We start from the raw sequence: 22,366 nt of genomic DNA, 5'->3' as shown, positions 1-22,366 counted from the left end.
ACATAGAATTCATCACCTCGGCTTCCTGTGCACCCATTTAAGGGTCTCCTCATTTTCACTCCTGTCTGGGTGACTGTGTGTGAACATGGGTTTTTGCGATTTAAGGTGTGTGTTTCTGAGTGAGAGTACATGTACTGTATGTGTGTGACAGAGAGAGAGGGTAGTGCACACTGGAGAAAAGGGTGATGTATAGAGACAAAGTGGAGTCGCAATTCAACGGCTCGGACACAAGACGCATGTGGCAGGGTCTACAGACAATCACGGACTACAAAAAGAAAACCAGTCACGTCACGGACACCGACGTCTTTCTTCCAGACAAACTAAACACCTTCTTTGCCCGCTTTAAGGATAATACAGTGCCACCAAGGCGGCCTGCTACCAAGGACTGCGGGCTCTCCTTCTCCGTGGCCGACGTGAGTAAGACATTTAAACGTGTTAACTCTCGCAAGACTGCCCGGCCCAGACGGCATCTCTAGCCATGTCCTCAGAGCATGCGCAGACCAGCTGACTGGTGTGTTTACGGACATATTCAATCTCTTCTTATCTCAAGCTGTCACCACTTGTGTCAAGATGTCCAACATTGTTTCTGTACCCAAGAAAGCGAAGGTAACTGAACTAAATGACTATCACCCCGTAGCACTCACTTCCATCATCATGAAGTGCTTTGAGAGACTAGTCAAGGACCATATCACCTCCACCCTAGCTGACACCCTAGACCCACTGCGATTTGCATACCGCCCCAACAGATCCACAGACGATGCAATCACCATCACACTGCACACTGCCCTAACCCATCTGAACAAGAGGAATACCTATGTAAGAATTCTGTTAATTGACAGTAGCTCAGCATTCAACACCATAGTATCCTCCAAGCTCATTATGAAGCTAGAGGCCCTGGGTCTCAACCCCGCCCTATGCAATTGGGCCCTGGACTATCTGACGGGCCACCCCCAGGTGGTGAAGGTAGGAAACAACATCTCCACCCCACTGATCCTCAACACATTGGCCCCACAATGGTGCGTGCTCAGCCCCCTCCTGTATTCTCTGTTTACCCACGACTGCGTGGCTACTCACACCTCCAACTCAATCATCAAGTTTGCAGACGACACTACAGTGGTAGGCTTGATTAGCTACAACGACGAGACAGCCTACAGGGGCACAATGCACTTCAGGAAACCAGAGGGGGCAAACAGAGATAACGTGGACTCAGGAAACAGCAGAGGGAGCACCTCCCTATCCCTCCAGGACATCTACAGCTGAAATGGTCCCATAGACATGTCACAGGAAGGCTAAAAAATTTGGCTTGATCACTTTTACAGAGGACAACAACCAATGCATAACCGAGCCACTGCCTGTTCACCCTGCTTCCACCTAGAAGGTGTGGTCAGTACAGGTGCATCAAAGCTGGGACGGAAAGACTGAAAAACAGCTTCTATCTCAAGGCTATCAGACTGTTAAACAGAAATCACTAACACAGAGAGGCTGCTGCCAACATACAGACTTGAAATCACCCTTTAATAAATGGAACACTAGTCACTTTAATAATGCCACTTTAAGAATGTTTACATATCTTGCATTACTCATCTCATATGTATATACATGTCTTTTATACCCGCCCCGCACCATCCACACCCTCCTTCACCTGGCATCTTGCCTATGACGCTCGGTCATTGCTCATCCATATATTTATATGTATATATTATTATTCCATTCCTTTACTTAGATTTGTGTGTATTAGGCAGTTGTTGTGGAATTTGTTAGATGACATGTTGGATATTGCTGCACTGTCGGAACTAGAGGCACAAGCATTTTGCTACACTCGCAATAACCCCTGCTAACCATGTGTATGTGACCTATAACATTTGATTTGATTTGATTTAATGCTAGGGGAGACCGAGAAGACAGTTAGGGAGGTGTGAGATCTTAAAGACCCTTATTCAGATGTGCCATCACATCCTATCTGAGCAGAGACATCCTCAGAGTGCAAAAACAGCTGGTGACAGTAGACAGAATAAAGCATGTCTTATAGCATGTCTTATAGCATGTCTTATAGCATGTCTTACAAGGCAGTATTACCATTTATACTAAGTTCCTAAGATACGAGCTAATGGCACCTGATTTTAGAATCAACCAACGGAGATTGGTTGTACTTATAGAGACACGACAAACGTATAGACAGACATAGGTCATTGTGTTTGACTTAAGCTCTGTGCATTTCCCTTGGCCTTCCTATAGGATGTGTTGCACTGCCAAGTATAGGGCATCCGGTGTGCAGACACTTGTCTGGCCTGAGTGGGCAGTTCCAGAAGTTAGCTTTAATGGAGTGCCCCCACCCCCCCTACTTCCTCCCTCCCCGTCTCTATTGTAGCCTTTCTACCAGGTGAACCCCCCCCAGCCCCCGCCCCCACCACCCAAAACACGTCACCCTATTCTTCAGAGATCTAATAAGGTCTGTGACCCCTGACCCCTCAGGCTACCCGTCCCGCACCATCCACACTCTCCTTCACCTGGCATTGTTGTCGTGGATCTACCCTCCTCTGGCTGGGCCACTGATGCCTGTCTTTGTCCTGCTGCAATTCACTCTGACCCTGTTCAATTAGTTAACCTAGCTTCCCCTCCCTGCTGAGATACCACAGCCAGACAGAGAGAGGGAGAGAGAGGGGAGGAGAGGAGGAGAAGGAGGGAGGAGCAGGCTAGGAATAGAGGGGGGAAATCGTTAATTTGTCAATTAATTTTTTTCTCTTGGACTAAAAGAGAGAAGAGTGGCCTAGAGACAAGACTGTTGGAATGCGCGCTCGGTGCTCTCGTGGAGTGGAATTCTCTATGTCTCTTTCTCTTTCTGTCTCTGCCTTTTGAATGTGGCTCGCCTTTCCTCGCTCCTCTCACACGAGATTAGAACGTCAATAATAACAGTCCTCTCCCCCCAAGCTACCCTTCCACCACCACCAAACACGACAGATTAGACCAAAGAAAGGGATTACTAATCAAATGAGAGGGAGTGAGAAAGACCCCCAACCTCTCTTTTTTGTCTTTTTGTTTTGAATAGACACCATCTCTCCGAGACAATCGACCTCCAGTCACATTGGAGGGAAGCTCATCGCCCCGAAAGGGGGCAGAGTGGACAATGGCATGCATGCAGACATAGACAAAAGCACGCACACACGCACACAAACTGTAAACACACACACGCCCCACAGGACCTGTTTAAGAAGATGGAGCACACTCCAAGTAAACGGGGAAGGGTGCTGTGTGGCCCCCAGGTGGAGAATGCAGGGATGGAGGATGATGGCAATGTGTTCTGCCTGGTAGAGGCTGGAGTTAGGACTTGGACTGGGGACTGCGGCAGGGTCTGGAGATGGGTCTGGAGCTGGAGCTGGAGCTGGGGCTGGGGCTGGGGCTGGGGCTGGGGCTGGGGCTGGGGCTGGGGCTGAGGCTGAGGCACTGAAGCTGGGGATGAATTAGCGCTGTAAGCTGATTAGGGTGGCTGGGCACAGCTCTATTTCCCCCAACAGTAAGCGGGTTGGTGGGGGGGGGGGTGAAGAAGGTCCCTATACGCAGAGGGCCACAGTCACAGTCGTGCTGCAGGCTGCACTGAAACAATGGAGCCCCCTCCCCTCACTAACTCACTCCGCGCACAAACACACACATGCACACACAAACACGTACACGGACACACACATGCACACACAAACACGTACACGGACACACATGCACACACAAACATGTACACGGACACACACATGCACACACAAACACGTACACGGACACACACAGACACCCTTCCTAAGACCAGAAAACAGAGCCAGGTTTCATTTGCAAGCTTAACTCTCATTACAATTAGGTGTCTGTGTGATGATGAGGCCTCTATAAAAAATATGTGTGCTCAGTAGCAGTGTTCCTGTACAACCTCAACATCCAGCCTCTGAGAGGAATGGAGGGATGGAGGGATAGAGAGGTGGGGGGATAGAGGGATGGGGGGATGGAGGGATGGAGGGATAGAGGGATGGAGGGATAGAGGAATGACGGGATGGAGGGATGGGGGATGGAGGGATAGAGGAATGGGGTGGATGGAGGGATAGAGAGATGGGGGTATGGAGGGATGGAAGGATAGAGGAATGGGGGGATGGAGGGATAGAGGGATGGAGGGATAGAGGGATGGGGAGATGGAGGGATAGAGGGATGGGGGGATGGAGGGATAGAGGGATGGGGGATGGAGGGATAGAGGGATGGGGGGATGGAGGGATATATTGATGGATGGATGGAAGGGTTGATGGATGGATGGATGGGGGCTGTTAGGTCACCACTGACTCCAGTACACTGGCTATTGGATTGTGACCCGACATTCTGCCTCTCTCTACACGCCACCACAGATTTCAATTCACTTTATTGTCCACTATTACAATTCATTAACGCTATAGGCGGCAACGGTCATTGAAACTCGGAACGCATCTTACAACTGTAAACACGACGACACCAGTTAGCCATCATTTAGTGGGAGTAGTAAGGGATGTTGAAAATGTGATGTAATGACTTCACTGCTGTTGAATTAAGACTACAACAATACACTGATACTTTGTTTTCAGATCGTTCCCAAGGCCAGGCCACCTTACTTGGAATTTGTAAGTACTTGTATGTGAGAGAGAGAGAGAGTCTCAGAGTTTGTGTTCATTGAAAGCTGGTGAATGACAGAGAGGTTTATCCCTCCCCAGTGGCTGCAGGCTCTCTACGCTGCAGTGTGGGTTCATCTCTGGGACAGTCAAAGAGGCTGGGGCCAGCGGATTAAGGGTCCCTTTGGGTGGGAGTGAAACTCTTTTGGCTTCTTTCTCCCCCGGTGACAGAGGTGACAGGCCGTCGGAGACACAGGACAGGGGGACAGTTAGGAGACATCTGCATTCATTCAAGACAACGGCTTATCCGCGCAGAAAAAACACGCCCTCTCCGGCCCGCCCCTCTCCTCCTGAACCCAACCTGCCTAAAGCTCTACCTACCTCCCTCCCTTCTCTCCTGATTCCAACCTGCCTAAAGCTCTACCTCCCTCCCGTCTCTCCTCCTGATTCCAACCTGCCTAAAGCTCTACCTACCTCCCTCCCGTCTCTCCTCCTGATTCCAACCTGCAGAAAGCTCTACCTCCCTCCCTTCTCTCCTCCTGATTCCAACCTGCCTAAAGCTCTACCTTCCCTCCCTTCTCTCATCCTGATTCCAACATGCCTAAAGCTCTACCTCCCTCCCTTCTCTCCTCCTGATTCCAACCTACCTAAAGCTCTACCTCCCTCCCTTCTCTCCTCCTGATTCCAACCTGCCTATAGCTCTACCTCCCTCCCTTCTCTCCTCCTGATTCCAACATGCCTAAAGCTCTACCTCCCTCCCTTCTCTCCTCCTGATTCCAACCTGCCTAAAGCTCTACCTCCCTCCCTTCTCTCCTCCTGATTCCAACCTGCCTATAGCTCTACCTCCCTCCCTTCTCTCCTCCTGATTCCAACATGCCTAAAGCTTTACCTTCCCTCCCTTCTCTCCTCCTGATTCCAACCTGCCTAAAACTCTACCTCCCTCCCTTCTCCCCTCCTGAGCCCAACCTGCCTAAAGCGCCTACTTCCCTCCCACCCTCCTTAGTCGTGTCTGTCTGCCGGTCTTGATGTGGTATCTGAATGGTATCTGAATGACAACCAGCAGAGAGGCTCCATGCACCTCCTCCCCTCCTTACTGTGCCCTGTGCTGGAAAGCAGGCCCAGACCAGACCAGCCCACCTAATCCTCGACTCCCCATTCACCCAGCACTTCTAATCTCCACCACACCACCCACCCTCCTCCCAACACCCACTCAAGAGATGCACAAAGGCCCTGAGTCCCGGCCCCTCCCCCACCACCCCGCCCAGTGTGGTGGACCGGACCTGTAAACCGTGGGCCAGTGTGATGAAGCGAGAGGCAGTGGGTGAAACCCAGTGAAAACTCATTGAGTCGGAGGATAACTCTTTCTCTCGCTGGGCCGTCTCTCTCATTGTTGCTGGTGGGCTGAGCTGAGGAGGACGGACACAAACAGTGTTTGAATTTCAATGTGCCCCATGGCTCAAGAAAAGAAAGGAGAATATGGACTAGTTGTGAGTATCCAGGGGGAAAAGGATCACTGCGTGTAAAAGTAATATTCAACTGCTTTGGGAAAAGTATGTCCCTCATTCTATTATTGTTCCCATATAATACAGACCCAATTTATGTGACAACAATACATGCGATCTACTTCTATAATACCAGCATTATATACATTATAGCTATACCTATGTATTTGTATCTATCAGTGATAAACCTGATCAAATCCAACAGTAAAACCCAAAAATAACATTCCAATGTAAGGAATAGGGAGGCAACACATGCTGATCCCTGGGCTGTCAGACAACAGGTTAGTTAGTTTAGTCTTTCCACTAATAGATCAACCCTTGATAACACCCTCACCCTCATCACCCCTCACCTCTCCCCTGCTGTTTCCACTAAATAGTGCTTGTTCCAGTCCTCGGCTGAGCAGGTCTGGAGTCGACTTTTGTGAGATCTCATTGAGGAGGGAGAGACGATGGAGGCCGGCTGCTGATTCTAATGAAGAACACCAGGTCAAATACAAATAAACCCTTTCTTTCTTTCTTCTTTTCTTTCTTTCTTTGGAGCATAGCTCTCTAAAACTCTCTCTCTTTATTCATTCTTCTCTCATGTCCTCTAGTTGTTATTATTTTGACATCCAGAAGAAGCCTGTATATAGTAGAAAAACACACTCTCCATTTTGTTTGAAATGAAACCGTGTAAAACAAGCAGTTTAAAAAAAAGGGAAATATCATAACGCTCCTGTGAACAAGGTATACATCTGTCGTGCAACCACATAGAAAAGTATACAACGCATGCACGCGCACGCACGCACACGCACGCACGCACGCACACACACACACACACACACACACACACACACACACACACACACACACACACACACACACACACACACACACACACACACACACACACACACACACACACACACACACACACACACACACACACACACACACACACACACACACACACCTGGTCTGACTGGTTGGGCTTGTTGTGCCCTCAGTGAAAAGCAGGAGGACCTCCAGCCCTCACAACCACATTGGCTGTCTTTTATTTACTGAAGCTATCTTACCCATAACTCCCCATTCCTGTAATCATAAAGCATCTCTGCTATAACTCACTATATTCCTTTATGAATAATGCCCAAATTTATGGTGATGGCGTGGAGCGCTGGCCTCCCTGGTGACAAACTTCCCCCGGTCTGTCAAGGGCCCGGGCGGCAGGCGCTCACGGCCCTCCATCACTCGCTCAAGATGGGCGCTACCGCTTTATCGCTCCCTGGTCGGTGACATCACCCCGGCACGCCGCGCAGAATTGATGATGAAAGCAAACAGATCTATCTTAACTCACATTTACCAAATCAATTATTATTATTTTTTTTTACAGACCCTCTTGCTTATTGGCATATTGACGGTTTGCGTGCGGCGATGGAGCGAGGCTTTCTATGGAGGGGGACTTAACGGCGTTTACCATATTTAATGCAGGGATGTCATGACTGAATATCCGTTCTGAATAATGTGGCATTTCATCATAAATTCTTTACAACTTATTTACTTAATGGAAAGAGTTATGGGCCGCTGTCAGTGAAGTAATTAAACATAATGACACAGTGCTGCCTCCTCGGCCATCCCATCTTTTCTCCCATAATCCTCAGCTCCTTTTAAATACATATTATTCAAGCTCCCCATAAATTACCGGCGGATTAAAATTCATGAAACCTTTTTCCTTTATTTCCTTCCCTGGGAAAAAAAAGACAGAGGGCCGAGAGCTTGTTCAACCAGCCGTAAATCTCTCTCTGGGCGAGACAGATACTTTTAAAATCATTTTCAAACCCAATGTTAGTGAAATATAAAAATAATTTTAAAAAATCAAAGCGGGAGAGAGAGAGAGAGAGAGAGAGAGAGAGAGAGAGAGAGAGAGAGAGAGAGAGAGAGAGAGAGAGAGAGAGAGAGAGAGAGAGAGAGTTTAATTTCGCCATTGGGGCAATTGATGTGCTGAGTCTCATGGTAGCAGTAAATAATGAACAAAAAGTTGCTGCTTGGAGCAGAAACGTACGGCGGGAGTGAATCCATTTATTGGTCCCGTCGGAGCCAAACCCACTCAGTTAGACCTGATGGTCGATGATGCAAGTCTAACCATGACCACCGTTCCACCATCCAAACCAAATCCAAACCCAAACTATTTATATAGACCAGAGATGATATTCTACAAACACTCAGGAGTCAGCTAGCATCAAATTGGGCCTAAGGGTTGGGAGACTTCTGTAGGTTATCATAGTTTACCAGTGTTAGATCATCTTTTTTATTTGGTCTACACCCTTGATTTTATTCATCAAAAGGCATTGATGCTATCTAGTGTTTGATCGTTTGGTTGAACCAGCAGATAGTCATGCGTGGTGTTGCTAGTGCTGTCTTACAGAAGGACAAAGACTGCCGAGTGTTTTCACAGGAGTAGGAGGTCTGTCATCCCGAAATGAGAGGAGAGGATCTGTTTAGGGGGATCTCAATTAGACTGATACCCTTATGACCTCAACCTTCTCCCCCTCCCCTCCCCCTCCTATCCCCCTGTGTAAAACGAGACATGGGCTGACACAGACAGAGGCTGCACCTGACTTCCTAACCTCTGACCTTGTCCTGTAACCCCTGCCTTCGATTGTGTGGGCGGCCTGGCCAATATTGCGATTGGCTGATGGCCGCTGTAGGTCTTTAACTGGGGCTAAAGACAGGATTTATAGCTTTTCATTTTAATTGAGTTAAGAGCATACAGACCACAGAGGGGCTGCCTGGAGGACACTTTCTGTTACCCCTTTGGACTGGGCTGAGGTGAGATCACCTCACATCACTCAGCAACAAACGCCACAGCAACTGGGACACTTAAAACCCAGAGACCAACATAGAGGCAGAGACAAAGTTAACAGAAGAACTAAGACCTGCTCTCCTCCCTCCCTCCATCCCTCCCTCCATAACAGAGAACAGAGAGAAGAGAATCCCCTGTTCAGACAATAAACAGCAAGTGTTTCTCCTACCTCCCAGCCTTGGGTGGGGTCTCTCAGGCACGCCCGCTGCTCGCCCACATATGGTCCGAATCGCTCGCCCACATCCAGCGTCCTCCGTGCCCAGATGCCCAGGACGCCACCGACACCGGGGACGCCCGACTGGCGCAGCTGCAAGTCGGGGGGAACAGGCAGCTCGTCCTGGGGCATGTAGATGGCAGAGTGGAAGGGGGGCGGCTCCAGGGGAGACGTGTCATCGTCAGCGGAGAAGCCAGGGGAGGGGTGGTCTTCTGCTAGGGGGGCCGAGGATGGTGCCGCGGGGTATCCGTCCGACACACACACATCATCCAGAACATCAGAGGGGTAGAGGGCAAAGTCCTCACCATTACCTGAAGGAGAGGGAGAGAGAGAACTTGAGGCTCTAGCATTTCTACCTAAAGTACAGCATCAGTGTAGACAGCTTTTTATTTGATTTATTTAACCCTTATTTTACCAGGTAAGTTGACTGAGAACACATTCTAATTAACAGCAGCAACCTGGGGAATAAACTACATCACCAAAAGTATGTAAAAAAATTGTGGATTCGGCTATTTCTGCCACACCTGTTGCTGACAAGTGTATAGAGTCGAGCACACAACCATGCTATTTCCATAGACAAACATTGGCAGTAGAATTGCCTTACTGAAGAGCACAGTGACTTTCAATGTGGCACTGTGATAGGAAGCCACCTTTCCAAGTCAGTTCGTCAAATTTCTGCCCTGCGAGAGCTGCCCCAGTCAACTCTAAGGGGTGTTATTGTGAAGTTGAAACGTCTAGGAGCAAAACGGCTCAGCCGTGAAGTGGTAGGCCACACAAGAGCACAGAACAGGACCGCCAGTTGCAACACTGCTCTCGGTTGCAACACTCACTACCGAATTCCATACTGCTTCGGGACGCAACATCAGCACAAGAACTGTTTGTCGGGAGCTTTGTGAAATGTGTTTCTATGTCCGAGCAGCCACACACAAGCTTAAGATCACCATGCGCAATGCCAAGCATCGGCAGGAGTGGTGTAAAGCTCGCCGCCATTGGACTCTGGAGTGGAAACATGTTCTCTGGAGTGATGAATCACGTTTTGCCATCTGGCAGTTTGACGGATTAATCTAGGTTTGGCAGATGCCTTGAGAACGCTACCTGCCTGAATGCATAGTGCCAACTATAACGTTTTTAATGGTCCGGCCTAGGCTCCTTAGTTCCAGTGAAGGGAATTCTTAATGGTGTAGCATACAATGACATTGTAGACAATTCTGTGCTTCCATCTTTGTGGAAACAGTTTGGGGAAGGCCCTTTCCTGTTTCAGCATGACAATGCACCCGTGCACAAAGTGAAGCCCGTACAGAAATGGTATTTGTGGAAGAACTTGACTGGCCTGCACAGAGCCCTGACCTCAACCCCATCGAACACCGTTGGGATGAATTGGAACGCCGCCTGCGAGCCAGGCCTAATAGCCCAACATCACTGCCCGACCTCACTAATGCTCTTATGGCTGAATGGATGCAAATACCAGCAGCAATGTTCCAACATCTAGAGGAATGCCTTCCCAGAAGAGTGGAGGCTGTTATAGCAGCAAAAGGGGGACCAACTCCATATTAATGCCCATGATTTTGGAATGAGATGTTCGACGAACAGGTGTCCATATACTTTTGGTCATGTAGTGTAGTTACAGGGGAGAGGAGGGAGATGAATGAGCCAAATGGAAGCTGGAGATGATTGTCCTACAAATACACCATGCAAAATAAGTCCCTAATCATGTAATCAAGCACAAATCAATGACATATTACAGCTAACATGGCCCTGTGAGAGTTGTGAGTGAGGCTTATGCCTTCTCCGACCCAGAGTGAAAAACCAGTCCTCCCCTAACCTACGACCTAACACTAAGCACCACGAGGAAGGATCATCTCTACATCTTCCATCTTCAATTGAACATAATATGGGAAAATATACAGGGTCCAAACACAAATATTTGATCAGTAGGGGTAGTTAAAATAAACAGGGGACGGAGGAAAGTGGTGCAGGGCTGTGATAACAGGGCCAAGTGTCTGAAGAGAAGGAAAGGGCTTGATTCTACTGTGATAGTAGAGTAGCCCAGAAACACCTAACAGAGGGCGAGAGAGAGAGAGAGAGAGAGAGAGAGAGAGAGAGAGAGAGAGAGAGAGAGAGAGAGAGAGAGAGAGAGAGAGAGAGAGAGAGAGAGAGAGAGAGAGAGAGAGAGATTGAGAGAGAGAGAGATTGAGAGAGAGAGAGAGCGAGAGCGAGAGCAAGAGACAGAGAGAGAGAGAGAGAGAGAGAGAGCGCGAGAGACAGAGTGAGACAGAGAGAGACAGAGAGAGGGATAGAGAGGGAGAGAGAGAGAGAGAGGGAGAGAGAGAGAGAGAGAGAGAGAGAGAGAGAGAGAGAGAGAGAGAGAGAGAGAGAGAGAGAGAGAGAGAGAGAGAGAGAGAGAGAGAGAGAAAGAAAGAGAGAAAGAAAGAGAGAGAGAGAGAGAGAGAGAGAGAGAGAGAGAGAGAGAGAGAGAGAGAGAGAGAGAGAGAGAGAGTCAATAGTGAAGCAGCCGCTGGTTCAGATTGTTTGGCTAGCTGGGGCTCGGCTTGGTGCTGGGCGGGTCCACATGGTAGCATTGTGCTGTTCTAAACTGTTTTATATTTCCCTTTCCTGACCTTCATCATTCAGCCGCTGTGTGAAAACAGAGGAAGCTGAGGCCGGGTCGGCGGAGGTTAATTGTGAGTACAGTGAGAAAGGACACCACAGGCCGACCCTTGAACCCTCGCCGGGCTGCTTGGGACCAGGCCGCACGTGGCTGACTAGCCCTGATGAGGAAGTGTGGTCCGCTCTGTTACAACACCGACCTGACCACAGGTGACAATAAACTTTTCACGCTATTGAGCCGACTCAAACCAAACTATGCCTGCTTCTCACATTGTCCTTTCCAGCATAATTCTGGCAACTATGGTGGGTGGATGTGTAACCAGGCCAGCTCAGCTTGGTTTGGCTCATTAGTGTGAAAGGGTACTCATCTCAGATGCCACGGTAAACCCTGCACTACTACTACAACTTCTACCAGAGCACTATGGGGCTCTGATCTGATCTGAAGTGGTGCACTATAAATATAGGGGTGTAATTTGACATGTGCCCACTGAATGTCTGCTTGTCGACTAGTGTCTCTACCAAAGGAGTCTAAAGGACTTATTTATAGTGCACTACTTTTGACCCCATAGACCGCTTTTTGTGTTTGCAATCATTGCCGCACGAGGGAACGCCAGCAAACAAAGCCTCTATTTACATGTTGCTTCCAAGTGCATTTCACACTGCTTTTGGATTTGAAGGCTCGTATGAATGTCCTGCTTAATATAACGTGCGTGTCACCATCGCAAATCAAATGCATTATTCTTAAAAACACTTGGACTTCAACCAGTAAAATGGCTCGTTGGCTAGCTTTAGCCACAGCTTATCTCAAAGAGCGTCAGCAGTCGAGTTAACAACTGCTGTATCCGAAACAGTTATTTTGCAAAGATCACAACCAAATACAATCTATAGCGACTGTTCAAGCAAGAATCAAAACATCAATGTAAGCGTACGAAAACCTCCAAAATTTATTTTCTTTGGAAGTAATAAAAATGTAAATCTAGGCTATGTTGCATTGGCGCAGATGGCAATGGCTTCTTACTAAATCCAAGAGTAGAGCATCTGTTCTTGGCGTCAGTGTGTGGTGTCCTGGGAAGGATTCTTTTACTTTACGTCTCCTCTGGTCAGAAGTAGTGCACTATGTATTAGGGAATGAAAGTGTATTTTGAGAGTAGGCCTTAGCTATGCCTGACATACTATTCACCACATAATACACTACTTTAGACTACTTTATCCATCCTACTGTATCACTATGGGGATTTATAGACCTCTGGTCAGAAGTAGTGCACTATGGGGCTTTATAGAGCTCTGGTCAGAAGTAGTGCACTATGGGGCTTTATAGAGCTCTGGTCAGAAGTAGTGCACTATGGGGCTTTATAGAGCTCTGGTCAGAAGTAGTGCACTATGGGGCTTTATAGAGCTCTGGTCAGAAGTAGTGCACTATGGTGCTTTATAGACCTCTGGTCAGAAGTAGTGCACTATGGGGCTTTATAGAGCTCTGGTCAGAAGTAGTGCACTATGGGGCTTTATAGACCTCTGGTCAGAAGTAGTGCACTATGGGGCTTTATAGACCTCTGGTCAGAAGTAGTGCACTATGGGGCAAATTCTAACTCCCTAACTTCCACATTTGCACTTAGTCTGCCATTGACATCAATCCATGACTAAGTGAACATTACGTGGAATTTAAGATTTGCCCATTCCTTGTAGGGAATGAAGGTGTAATTTGAGAGCGGGTCTTAGCCAGGCCTGCCGGGCCTCCTGCTCTGGGCCCAGAGAGGACAGACAGACAGGAAACCCTCCACAGGAAGCAGCCTCTCCCCCTGTGACTGTGGCGGGCTGTGGCTAACGCGCCCTGACAAGCTGGGAGGGTCGGTGGGGAGGTGGGGTTGCTAATGAGGCTGTAGCTACACATCCCTGTGCCTCGGTACATTCCTGAACGGCTGTGTGACACCGCACCGCTGCGCTGTCAGCCTGGAATCTTTGATCCACACACACAGATGCACACACGGACGCACACACATAGAGAGACACAGACGCATGCACAAACACACACAGATGCACGCACACATACACACACACCTCAACCACCATCCAAACTCTCTACTTAGATGTCCATAATGTAGTTTATTAAAATAAACTAGGCTGTTAAAATCATGTTGAATTATTTCCATGGAAATATTTTGAAATGCCTCTCAGATCACACACTAATGTTAATGAGAAAAGTGGTGTGATCATTCACACCACCTAACAACCTCTGAAGACCCACCACACCAGGAAGAGCAGAGGAAGTTGTCAGATGACATCCAGTTGATGAGCTGTAGATTAGGGCTGTCAGAGACTCAATCTCACAGAGAGAGAGACAGACGGAAAGACAAGGAGAATAGACGCCATCTGTCAAGTCCTTGTTTTGCTGGACCTCCCACTGGTCACTGCTCCCCTCAATACTGAGACAGAATACGCACAGTTGGAGTCGGAAGTTTACATACACTTAGGTTGGAGTCATTAAAACTAGTTTTTCAACCACTCCACAAATTTATTGTTAACAAACTATTTGGCATGTCGGTTAGGACATTTGTGCATGACACAAGTAATTTTTCCAACAATTGCTTACAGACAGATTATTTCACTTCTAATTCACTGTGTCACAATTCCAGTGGATCAGAAGTTTACATAGACTAAGTTGACTGTGCCTTTAAACAGCTTGGAAAATTCCAGAAAATGATGTTATAGCTTTAGAAGCTTCTGATAGGAAAATTGACATTTTTTGAGTCAATTGGAGGTGTACCTGTGAATTCATTTCAAGGCCTACCTTCAAACTCAGTGCCTCTTTGCTTGACATCATGGGAAAATCAAAAGAAATCAGCCAAGATCTCAGAAAAAAATGGTTCATCTTTGGGCGCAATATACAAACGCCTGAAGGTACCACGTTCATCTGTACAAACAACAGTATGCAAGTATAAACACCATGGGACCCAGCAGCCATCATATCACTCAGAAAGGAGACGCATTCAGTCTCTTAGGGATTAACGTACTTTGGCGTAAAAAGTCAATCCCAGAACTACAGCAAAGGACCTTGTGAAGATGCTGGAGGAAACTGGTACAAAAGTATCTATATCCACAGTAAAAAGAGTCCTATATCAACACAGCAAGGAAAAAGCCACTGCTCCAAAACCACCATAAAAAGGCCACATTATGGTTTGCAACTGCACAGGGGGACAAAGATCGTACTTTTTGGAGAAATGTCCTCTGGTCTGATGAAACAAAACTAGAACTGTTTGGCCATAATAATAAAAGCGGAAATAAATAATTCTCTCGACTATTATGACATTTCACATTCTTAAAATAAAGTGGTGATCTTAACTGACCTAAAACAGGGAATTTTGCTAGGATTAAATGTCAGTAATTGTGAAAAACTGAGTTTGAATGTATTTGGATAAGGTGTATGTAAACTTCCGACTTCAACTGTATTTGAACAAGTGAATATTGCTGCTCATTTTAAGACATTTTGTTTCAAGAGACCCGTTTTCTACAAGTCAACCAGAGAGGGTGACATTTTACTGATGAACGCAATAAGAATTGGGTTTGACGTGACATCATCATATGTTCTATACTCCCTAAGAGAATCCGACAGTGGCAACAACAAGGCTGAATGGTGGGCAGCTCACAGACCAGGTCATGTTTCGACTGACAGTTTGTAGTAAGACGAATCAGATGAAGATCATTGAAGTGCCCTCTGGAGGTAGAACAGAAATCAAGAGTAAAAAGGATTATAACGGTGTACAGACGGGGTAGCCATGTTACGTTCCCCAGTTTCTGTGTTGTAGTTTGTGTTTTTGTGAGTGTGTATTTCAGGAAATGGCTTCCTGAAATCCCCCGAGCAGCTGATTGGTTGACTCCATGGCTAATTGGAGCTGACCCCGCCACCTCGTCAGGATACAGCTGTATCCGATTACCAATGCCTTCTGAAACTATATAAAAGCCAGTGTTCTGTTGTTCAAAAGAGAGATTGCAGAAAGATCATTGCTGAGAGAGGAGGCTGAGGGTGATATACTGTGTTGGTTCTTCTCAGAGGGAGATGATTCGTGTGTCCTGTATTGGTTGAGTGAGAGAGCTGATTGGTTATGTCTGTGTGTCAATAGGACGCAGTGTTTTGATTATTGAAATGGTTTGTGTTATTCTGTTTCATTTGTTCCCAGGGGGAAGGGGAAGGCACCTAGGGAGTGCTAACAAGCTTAGTATTGGATACTGACCCGTCTTTAGAGATTCTGCCTGATGATCTGAAGGCCAGAATGCAGGTCTTGGACAACAGGTCTTCATTTTACTTCTCTAACATCTTAACAGATGAAGGATATTTCACTTGTGTCATTTCAATAGGAGATTGATGTTACAGCTACCAGACAATTTTTCTAATGGTTGAGGCTGAGTATCAAGTAAGATGACACAGGGACTCTCCCCTGTATATCGAACTGACAAGATGCACTCTGGGAAACTCCACTAAGTGACATGGCCCGAGGGAAAAAGAGTCAGAGGATGGACATGATGACTGACAGCCGAACAGGGAATTACTCCCTGATCCAGCCCTCTCTGTCAACTCAGCAGACAGGGACGTAGCAGTGCCTCACCGTGAGTTTGAGCTGACCTGGTTCCTGTAAATGGGACGTTTTCAGAGGGACACAGTCAGTCTAGTCTGTGCTCCAGCACTACAAAACTCCAGAGTCCTGTGGTACCGTCGTAGAGGTCTGGAGAGAGATGTTCTGATTCTGGACTCCTCTGTGCACTTACCCGAGGAGGTGAGGGGCAGAGGGAACGTGTCTGACCCTAAGTCCTCTGTGCTTATCTCTAACCTTTACAGACTGACAGTGGACTATATTGGTGCAGGGTCAGGTCATGGAAGGAAGGGTTGGTCCATCCAAATGTCAATAGAAAACACGTCAAATAAAACATAGTGCAGCTAGTTTGCAGTCTTTCCAGCTTTACATTCAAGTGATTGTTAGCTGTGTTGTTGGCTAGCTCCTCTGAACAACAGTGTACTGAAGAGAGCACATTTTCTATGCCAGCTGAAATCGCGCATCATTAGCTCATTGTTATGGATGTATCCAAATAAATGTCACTAGAAAACAGCTTAAACGAATCCAGCTACTTTGTTGTTGTTCCGGCTGCACGGTTTGACGTGACTGTAAGTTAGCCGTAGTTGACTAGCTAGCAAGCAAGCAAGGGAGAAGAACGTTGCCAGCCAGTATGGCAATGGAACATATAGAATAAACGACTGGGTCGCGTCCATATGTAACAGTATAACTTTAGACCGTCCCCTCGCCCATACCCGGGCACAACCAGGGACCCTCTGCACACATCAACAACAGTCACCCACGAAGCATTGTTACCCATCGCTCCACAAAAGCCGCGGCCCTTGCCGAGCAAGGGGAACCACTACTTCAAGGTCTCAGAGCAAGTGACGTCGCCGATTGAAACGCTATTTAGCGCGCACCACCGCTAACTAGCTAGCCGTTTCACATCAGTTACACATAGATACAGAACAAAGAGACTTAATGACTGGGTCGCGTCTCGATAGAACCAATGACCAGCCGGCTTGGGTAGCAACCCTATATTTGTGGCAGGACTATATCTTGTGGAAGGATGAAATGGTATGAATAAATTAATAAAAGTGTTTTTAATGAAAATATGTTAATTATTTCTTTGAATATGACGGTAACCTGTTGTATAAACGTGATAAAGCCCTCAAAGCTGGTGTTTGGAGGATATATTGGCACGGTTTGCCAGCCCGAGACGAATGCTAATATATCCTTCCAAACACCGGCTTTTCGGGCATTATGACTTAAATGGATACCGTGAGATCACCATGGAAGCCATTTCTGAAGTGTGAATCTCTTCTCATTTTATCGATGCATCCTGTTTCTTAATGCCTAGCCAATGCATACTGTAGAGTTTATCATCGCGTCATAGTGCAATGTTGAACCGGGACAAGAATAGATTGAGGAGAGAAATGACAGACAAGAAGAGAGAGAAGTCCAGATTGTTATATTTGTTGTGCATTTCATTGTTTAATTAAACTGTGCACTTCTTCTCAAACCTATCTTTATTCCTCTGAAATACCACATCCTATATGGTATCATGATTCAGTGTGTAATGGAATATTAATAAACAGCTGAGTGATTAATAATATTGCTTGCTTGAAAAAACAGGACTCAACTTCCAGTCATTTCTTGTGGCATTTCTTATATTTCTGCGTTAAGTCTGCACGAATATGCATGTGAGTGCACAAGTAATGTTTGAGAGAGGTTTTCTCGTATTTTCTCTCCGGTGCAATTGTCTGTCACCACGTCTGTATTGCCATTGTGTTTGACACATACTGTGTGGGCCAGCATGTTTATAGAGCAAAGCTTTTAAACGTCTGTTTTGCCAGGCAGGCCCTGAAACCCAATGTGGCTATACCAGCATGTGTAATGATTTTTCTGTGCAGGACTGTGTAACGTGGTTATAACCCTGGAGATGAAGTTTGCCATATGGCTGAAACCGAGGGCTTTTAAAAGTAACTGTATCCCTCCAATGACATTTCCCTCCAACTGGTCTCATAGTTTATATTTGATTTAGACCAGAAATTCCCCAAGTTTGGTCGATTCAAGCGGGGGAATCATTTTGATCCATAAACATACATTTCAGAAATGTAAATGTTTCCAAAAAGCTAAATATGTGTTGAATGTTTTAAAAATGGTGGTTTTATCTTCAGATGAGACATAAGTGTGAGACTGCAGTTCTGCTCAGATCCTATAGTGTAACATTTTGAAGGACAATGACCACAGATCAGTGATCATAGTATGCGTGCGTGCAAGCTCATTCATGAGCACATGTCTCTGTCTGTCTTGCCTGCCTGCGTGCATCCCGTGTGTGTGTGCGTGTGTGTGCATGCATGCGTGTGTTGGTGTGGGCGGGGTGAGGGCTGTACTCACTGATGACCATATACTTTTGTTTATTTGTTCAATCTTGGCGATTACCTCATCACCGCGAGCTGACGCCCTTCAAAAAGAGGCACACCAAAGGAATTCTGGGTAGAAAGGGGAACTCCAGCTAGAGGCAACATCCTGTACACGATGTTCATCAACATCATTACATCATTAGCATAGATGACAAATTATGATTTTACTACACAAAATCCAACTCTCAACAGCCAACGCTGTCCCTTCATGGTCTGTACTCTCATATCTTATGCTTAAAGAGGAAGTGACATGAACACTAAATAAAATGTCTGTATTTGAGGCTGATCCATAATACACAAGGCATTTTAGCACCAATGAAAATAATGATCTTAAACTCAGAATGAGTGGAACACAAAGCAAAACATGCCATAATTCTACACACACATGCACACACACATGCACGCGCACACACACGCACGCACGCACGCACGCACGCACGCACACACACACACACACACACACACACACACACACACACACACACACACACACACACACACACACACACACACACACACACACACACACACACACACACACACTTCCAGTGTTCTGCCGCTCACTCTCGACACCAAATTCATTCCTTCTTATTAGGAGGGAAAACATTTGTACCCGGGACGGTATCTTCATGGGCGGAATAATTTTCACCTATGCCACTAGGTGTTGGGCGGACTCATACATCACGCCATTACCCGGAGCAGTGCCAGCGCAAGCCCCCCGTCATCAGGGAGTGAATTATAGATGATAGAAAGTGCTATTAATCACCGTGACAAAAGCCCTAATGGAGGCGTGACCCAGCCACTGCCTAGGCACGCCAGGGGACGCACCAGCGGGACAAAGAGAAACATATGTTTACAGAGAAATAAGCTACCTGTGGACATAGTCACACACAGACACAAAAAACACACTCCTATACACATGGCCTATTGTATCCCTCTATCTCTTCCTCTCTTTCTCCCTCTGTCTCTGAATGTTTCCTATTTCTTGGGATTTACAGTGTAAAAAAAAGCACAGAATAAATATTAAAAGAAGCAGAAAGACGTATAAGAAATGTAAATTCATCCATTGACATATTTCACATGAAATCTTTCAGAATAGAAAACACATACAGTCTTAACAAACTCTGATATTCAACCGAGTCTCAATCCAGTAGATTGTTCAGCTAGCCAGAGTCAGTTTATAGTGGCATGGCAAATCCCTTATCTATCAGGCCAATCACAGATGGCTATAGGCATGATTGACAGGGGTCTTTCCTCATGACATATGGAAATGAACTCCTCACCTTATGGGCGGAACTCAGCTTGTCTGCAAGGTTCATTTGTCCACCGTTTTTGACAGACAGGCGAAGGGAACACGCCATTATACCACAGATCTTACATGAAGACTGGGACTGAGCGATATGGCCAACATTTCATTTTACATTTTTTGACAGTATGATGATATTTAATGGTATTTTATGTTTTTGAAGAATAACATTTCTGAATATTCTTTAAGAATTTCATTATACTTTCGTGTTAGATTGCCAGTTGGCAACCCCTCCCTTCTGAGACTAAATGACCCTAACAAACATTACAATGACTCACAGGGATAATTATTCCGGTGTTCTGCTCAGTGCATGACCTTGGGATACCAATACATTATCTCTAAGATCTACACTTTCATTTGCACTTAGCTATACATAGTCATTTATAGTTTATAAATGTGTTCATTTTACTGATAATTATAAGAAACAAGATTCAATCTACTTCCTCATTCCCTGTCCTATTGTTGCATAGAGATGTAGCGAGATTTGGAGTAGTTAGAATGCCTATTTGCTTCCTTTTGAGAGGAGCTGGCTACTCTATTGGGAGATTTCCAGCAATTCCGCTAAGCTAATAATATGCTAACTTTAACAACCTCCAAACTACACGCAGAGACATACAAATGGTATCCATGAGTTCATCTGACTGTGTAAGAATACAAAATTACATAAATCATAAAATCTCACAGTATCCTTTTAAGCCATCATTGAATCTGGATGCAAAATGGCCTCCTGGGCAGTATGGGCCTCCCAACATGAACTCCCCACAGACATCTGGGTCATCACCGACATTACAGCTGACCTCTGACCTCTCAGCCCCACCGCTGACTTGGCAGGGACACCTCCTGACATCCCTTTAATGTCATAGTTATAATGTCTCCCCCTGACACTGCTGTAAGGGATGGACATTTCTGCATAAATCGGTCATAAAATTTAATCTGATCTTCATCTAGGTCACAAAAATAGACAAAGACAGTCTGCTTAAACTAATAACACACAAATAACTATACGTTTTGATGTCTTTATTGAACACACCGTGTAAACATTCACAGTGCAGGGTGGAAAAAGTATGCGAACCCTTGGATTTAATAAATGGTTGACCCTCCTTTTGCAGCAATAACCTCAACCAAATGTTTTGGACAGCGGTCAGGAGGAATTTTGAATATTCTAGGGATGTCTGGTGTGAACTTATCTCTCGAGGTCATGCCACAGCATCTGAATCGGGTTGAGGCCAGGACACTGACTGGGCCACTCCAGAGGTGTATTTTCTTCTGTTGAAGCCATTCTGTTGTTGATTTACTTTTGGGTCATTGTCCTGTTGCATCACCTGTTGCATCACCCAACTTCTGTTGAGCTTCAATTGGCAGACAGATAGCCTAACATTCTCTTGCAAAATGTTTTGATAAACTTGGCAAATTCATTTTTCTGTCGATGGTAGCAAGCTGTCCAGACCCTGATCCAGCAAAGCCGCCCCAAACAATGATGCTCCCTCCACCATACTTGATTTTGATGTTGGTGTGCTGTGTTTTTTTTCTCCACACATAGTGTTGTGTGTTCCTTCCGAACAACTCAACTGTAGTTTCATCTGTCCACAGAATATTTTACCAGCAGCGCTGTGGAACATCCAGGTGCACTTTTGCAAACTTCAGACGTGCAGCGATGTTTTTTTTGGACAGCAGTTGTTTCTTCCGTGGTGTCCTCCCATGAACACCATTCTTGTATAATGTTTTACATATCGAAGACTCGTCAACAGAGATGTTAGCAAGTCTTTAGCTGACACTCTAGGATTCTTCTTGACCTCAGTGAGCATTCTGCGCGGTGCTCTTGGCAGAGCAAACTCAAATTTTGTGAGTGTTTTTTTATAGAGAAAGGCAGCTCTAACCAACATCTCCAATCTAGTCTCATTGATTGGACTCCAGATTAGCTGACTCCTGACTCCAATTAGCTTTTGGAGAAGTCATTAGCCTAGGGGTTCACATAATTTTTTCAACCTACTGTAACGATCATCGTCGTCTGATGAGGAAGAATCGGACCAAAGTGCAGTGTTCCTGACTTTTATTAAACTGAACACTAGAACAAAATAACAACGTGAATAAACAAAACCGAAACAGTCCTGTCAGGTGCAGAACACTAGACAGAAAACAACTACCCACAAAACATAGGTGGGAAAAAGCTACCTAAGCATGGTTCCCAATCAGAGACAACGATGATCAGCTGTCCTTGATTGAGGACCATATCCGGCCAAAACAAAGACACACAAAACATAGAAAAAGGAACGTAGAATGCCCACCCCAAATCAGACCCTGACCAAACCAAAATAGAGACATAC

The 22,366-nt window shown here is 46.1% G+C and overlaps 1 protein-coding gene across 14 annotated transcripts in view; it reads right to left on the bottom strand.

The window, feature by feature from the left end:
• LOC123992868 (histone-lysine N-methyltransferase MECOM-like) overlaps positions 1-22,366 on the bottom strand; it is a 224,613-nt gene that overhangs the window by 142,591 nt on the left and 59,656 nt on the right. For all 14 annotated transcript variants that reach the window (XM_046294448.1, XM_046294454.1, XM_046294449.1 and 11 more), the window contains exon 2: positions 9,118-9,473. In XM_046294448.1, coding sequence (XP_046150404.1) covers positions 9,118-9,473 — 356 coding nt within the window. The remainder of the gene's footprint in view (positions 1-9,117; positions 9,474-22,366) is intronic.

Source organism: Oncorhynchus gorbuscha, linkage group LG13 (genome assembly GCF_021184085.1).
Source record: "Oncorhynchus gorbuscha isolate QuinsamMale2020 ecotype Even-year linkage group LG13, OgorEven_v1.0, whole genome shotgun sequence".
Taxonomy (NCBI): domain Eukaryota; kingdom Metazoa; phylum Chordata; class Actinopteri; order Salmoniformes; family Salmonidae; genus Oncorhynchus; species Oncorhynchus gorbuscha.
Note: the sequence above shows the minus strand (reverse complement) of the source record. Positions and strands in the feature narration are given on the sequence as shown.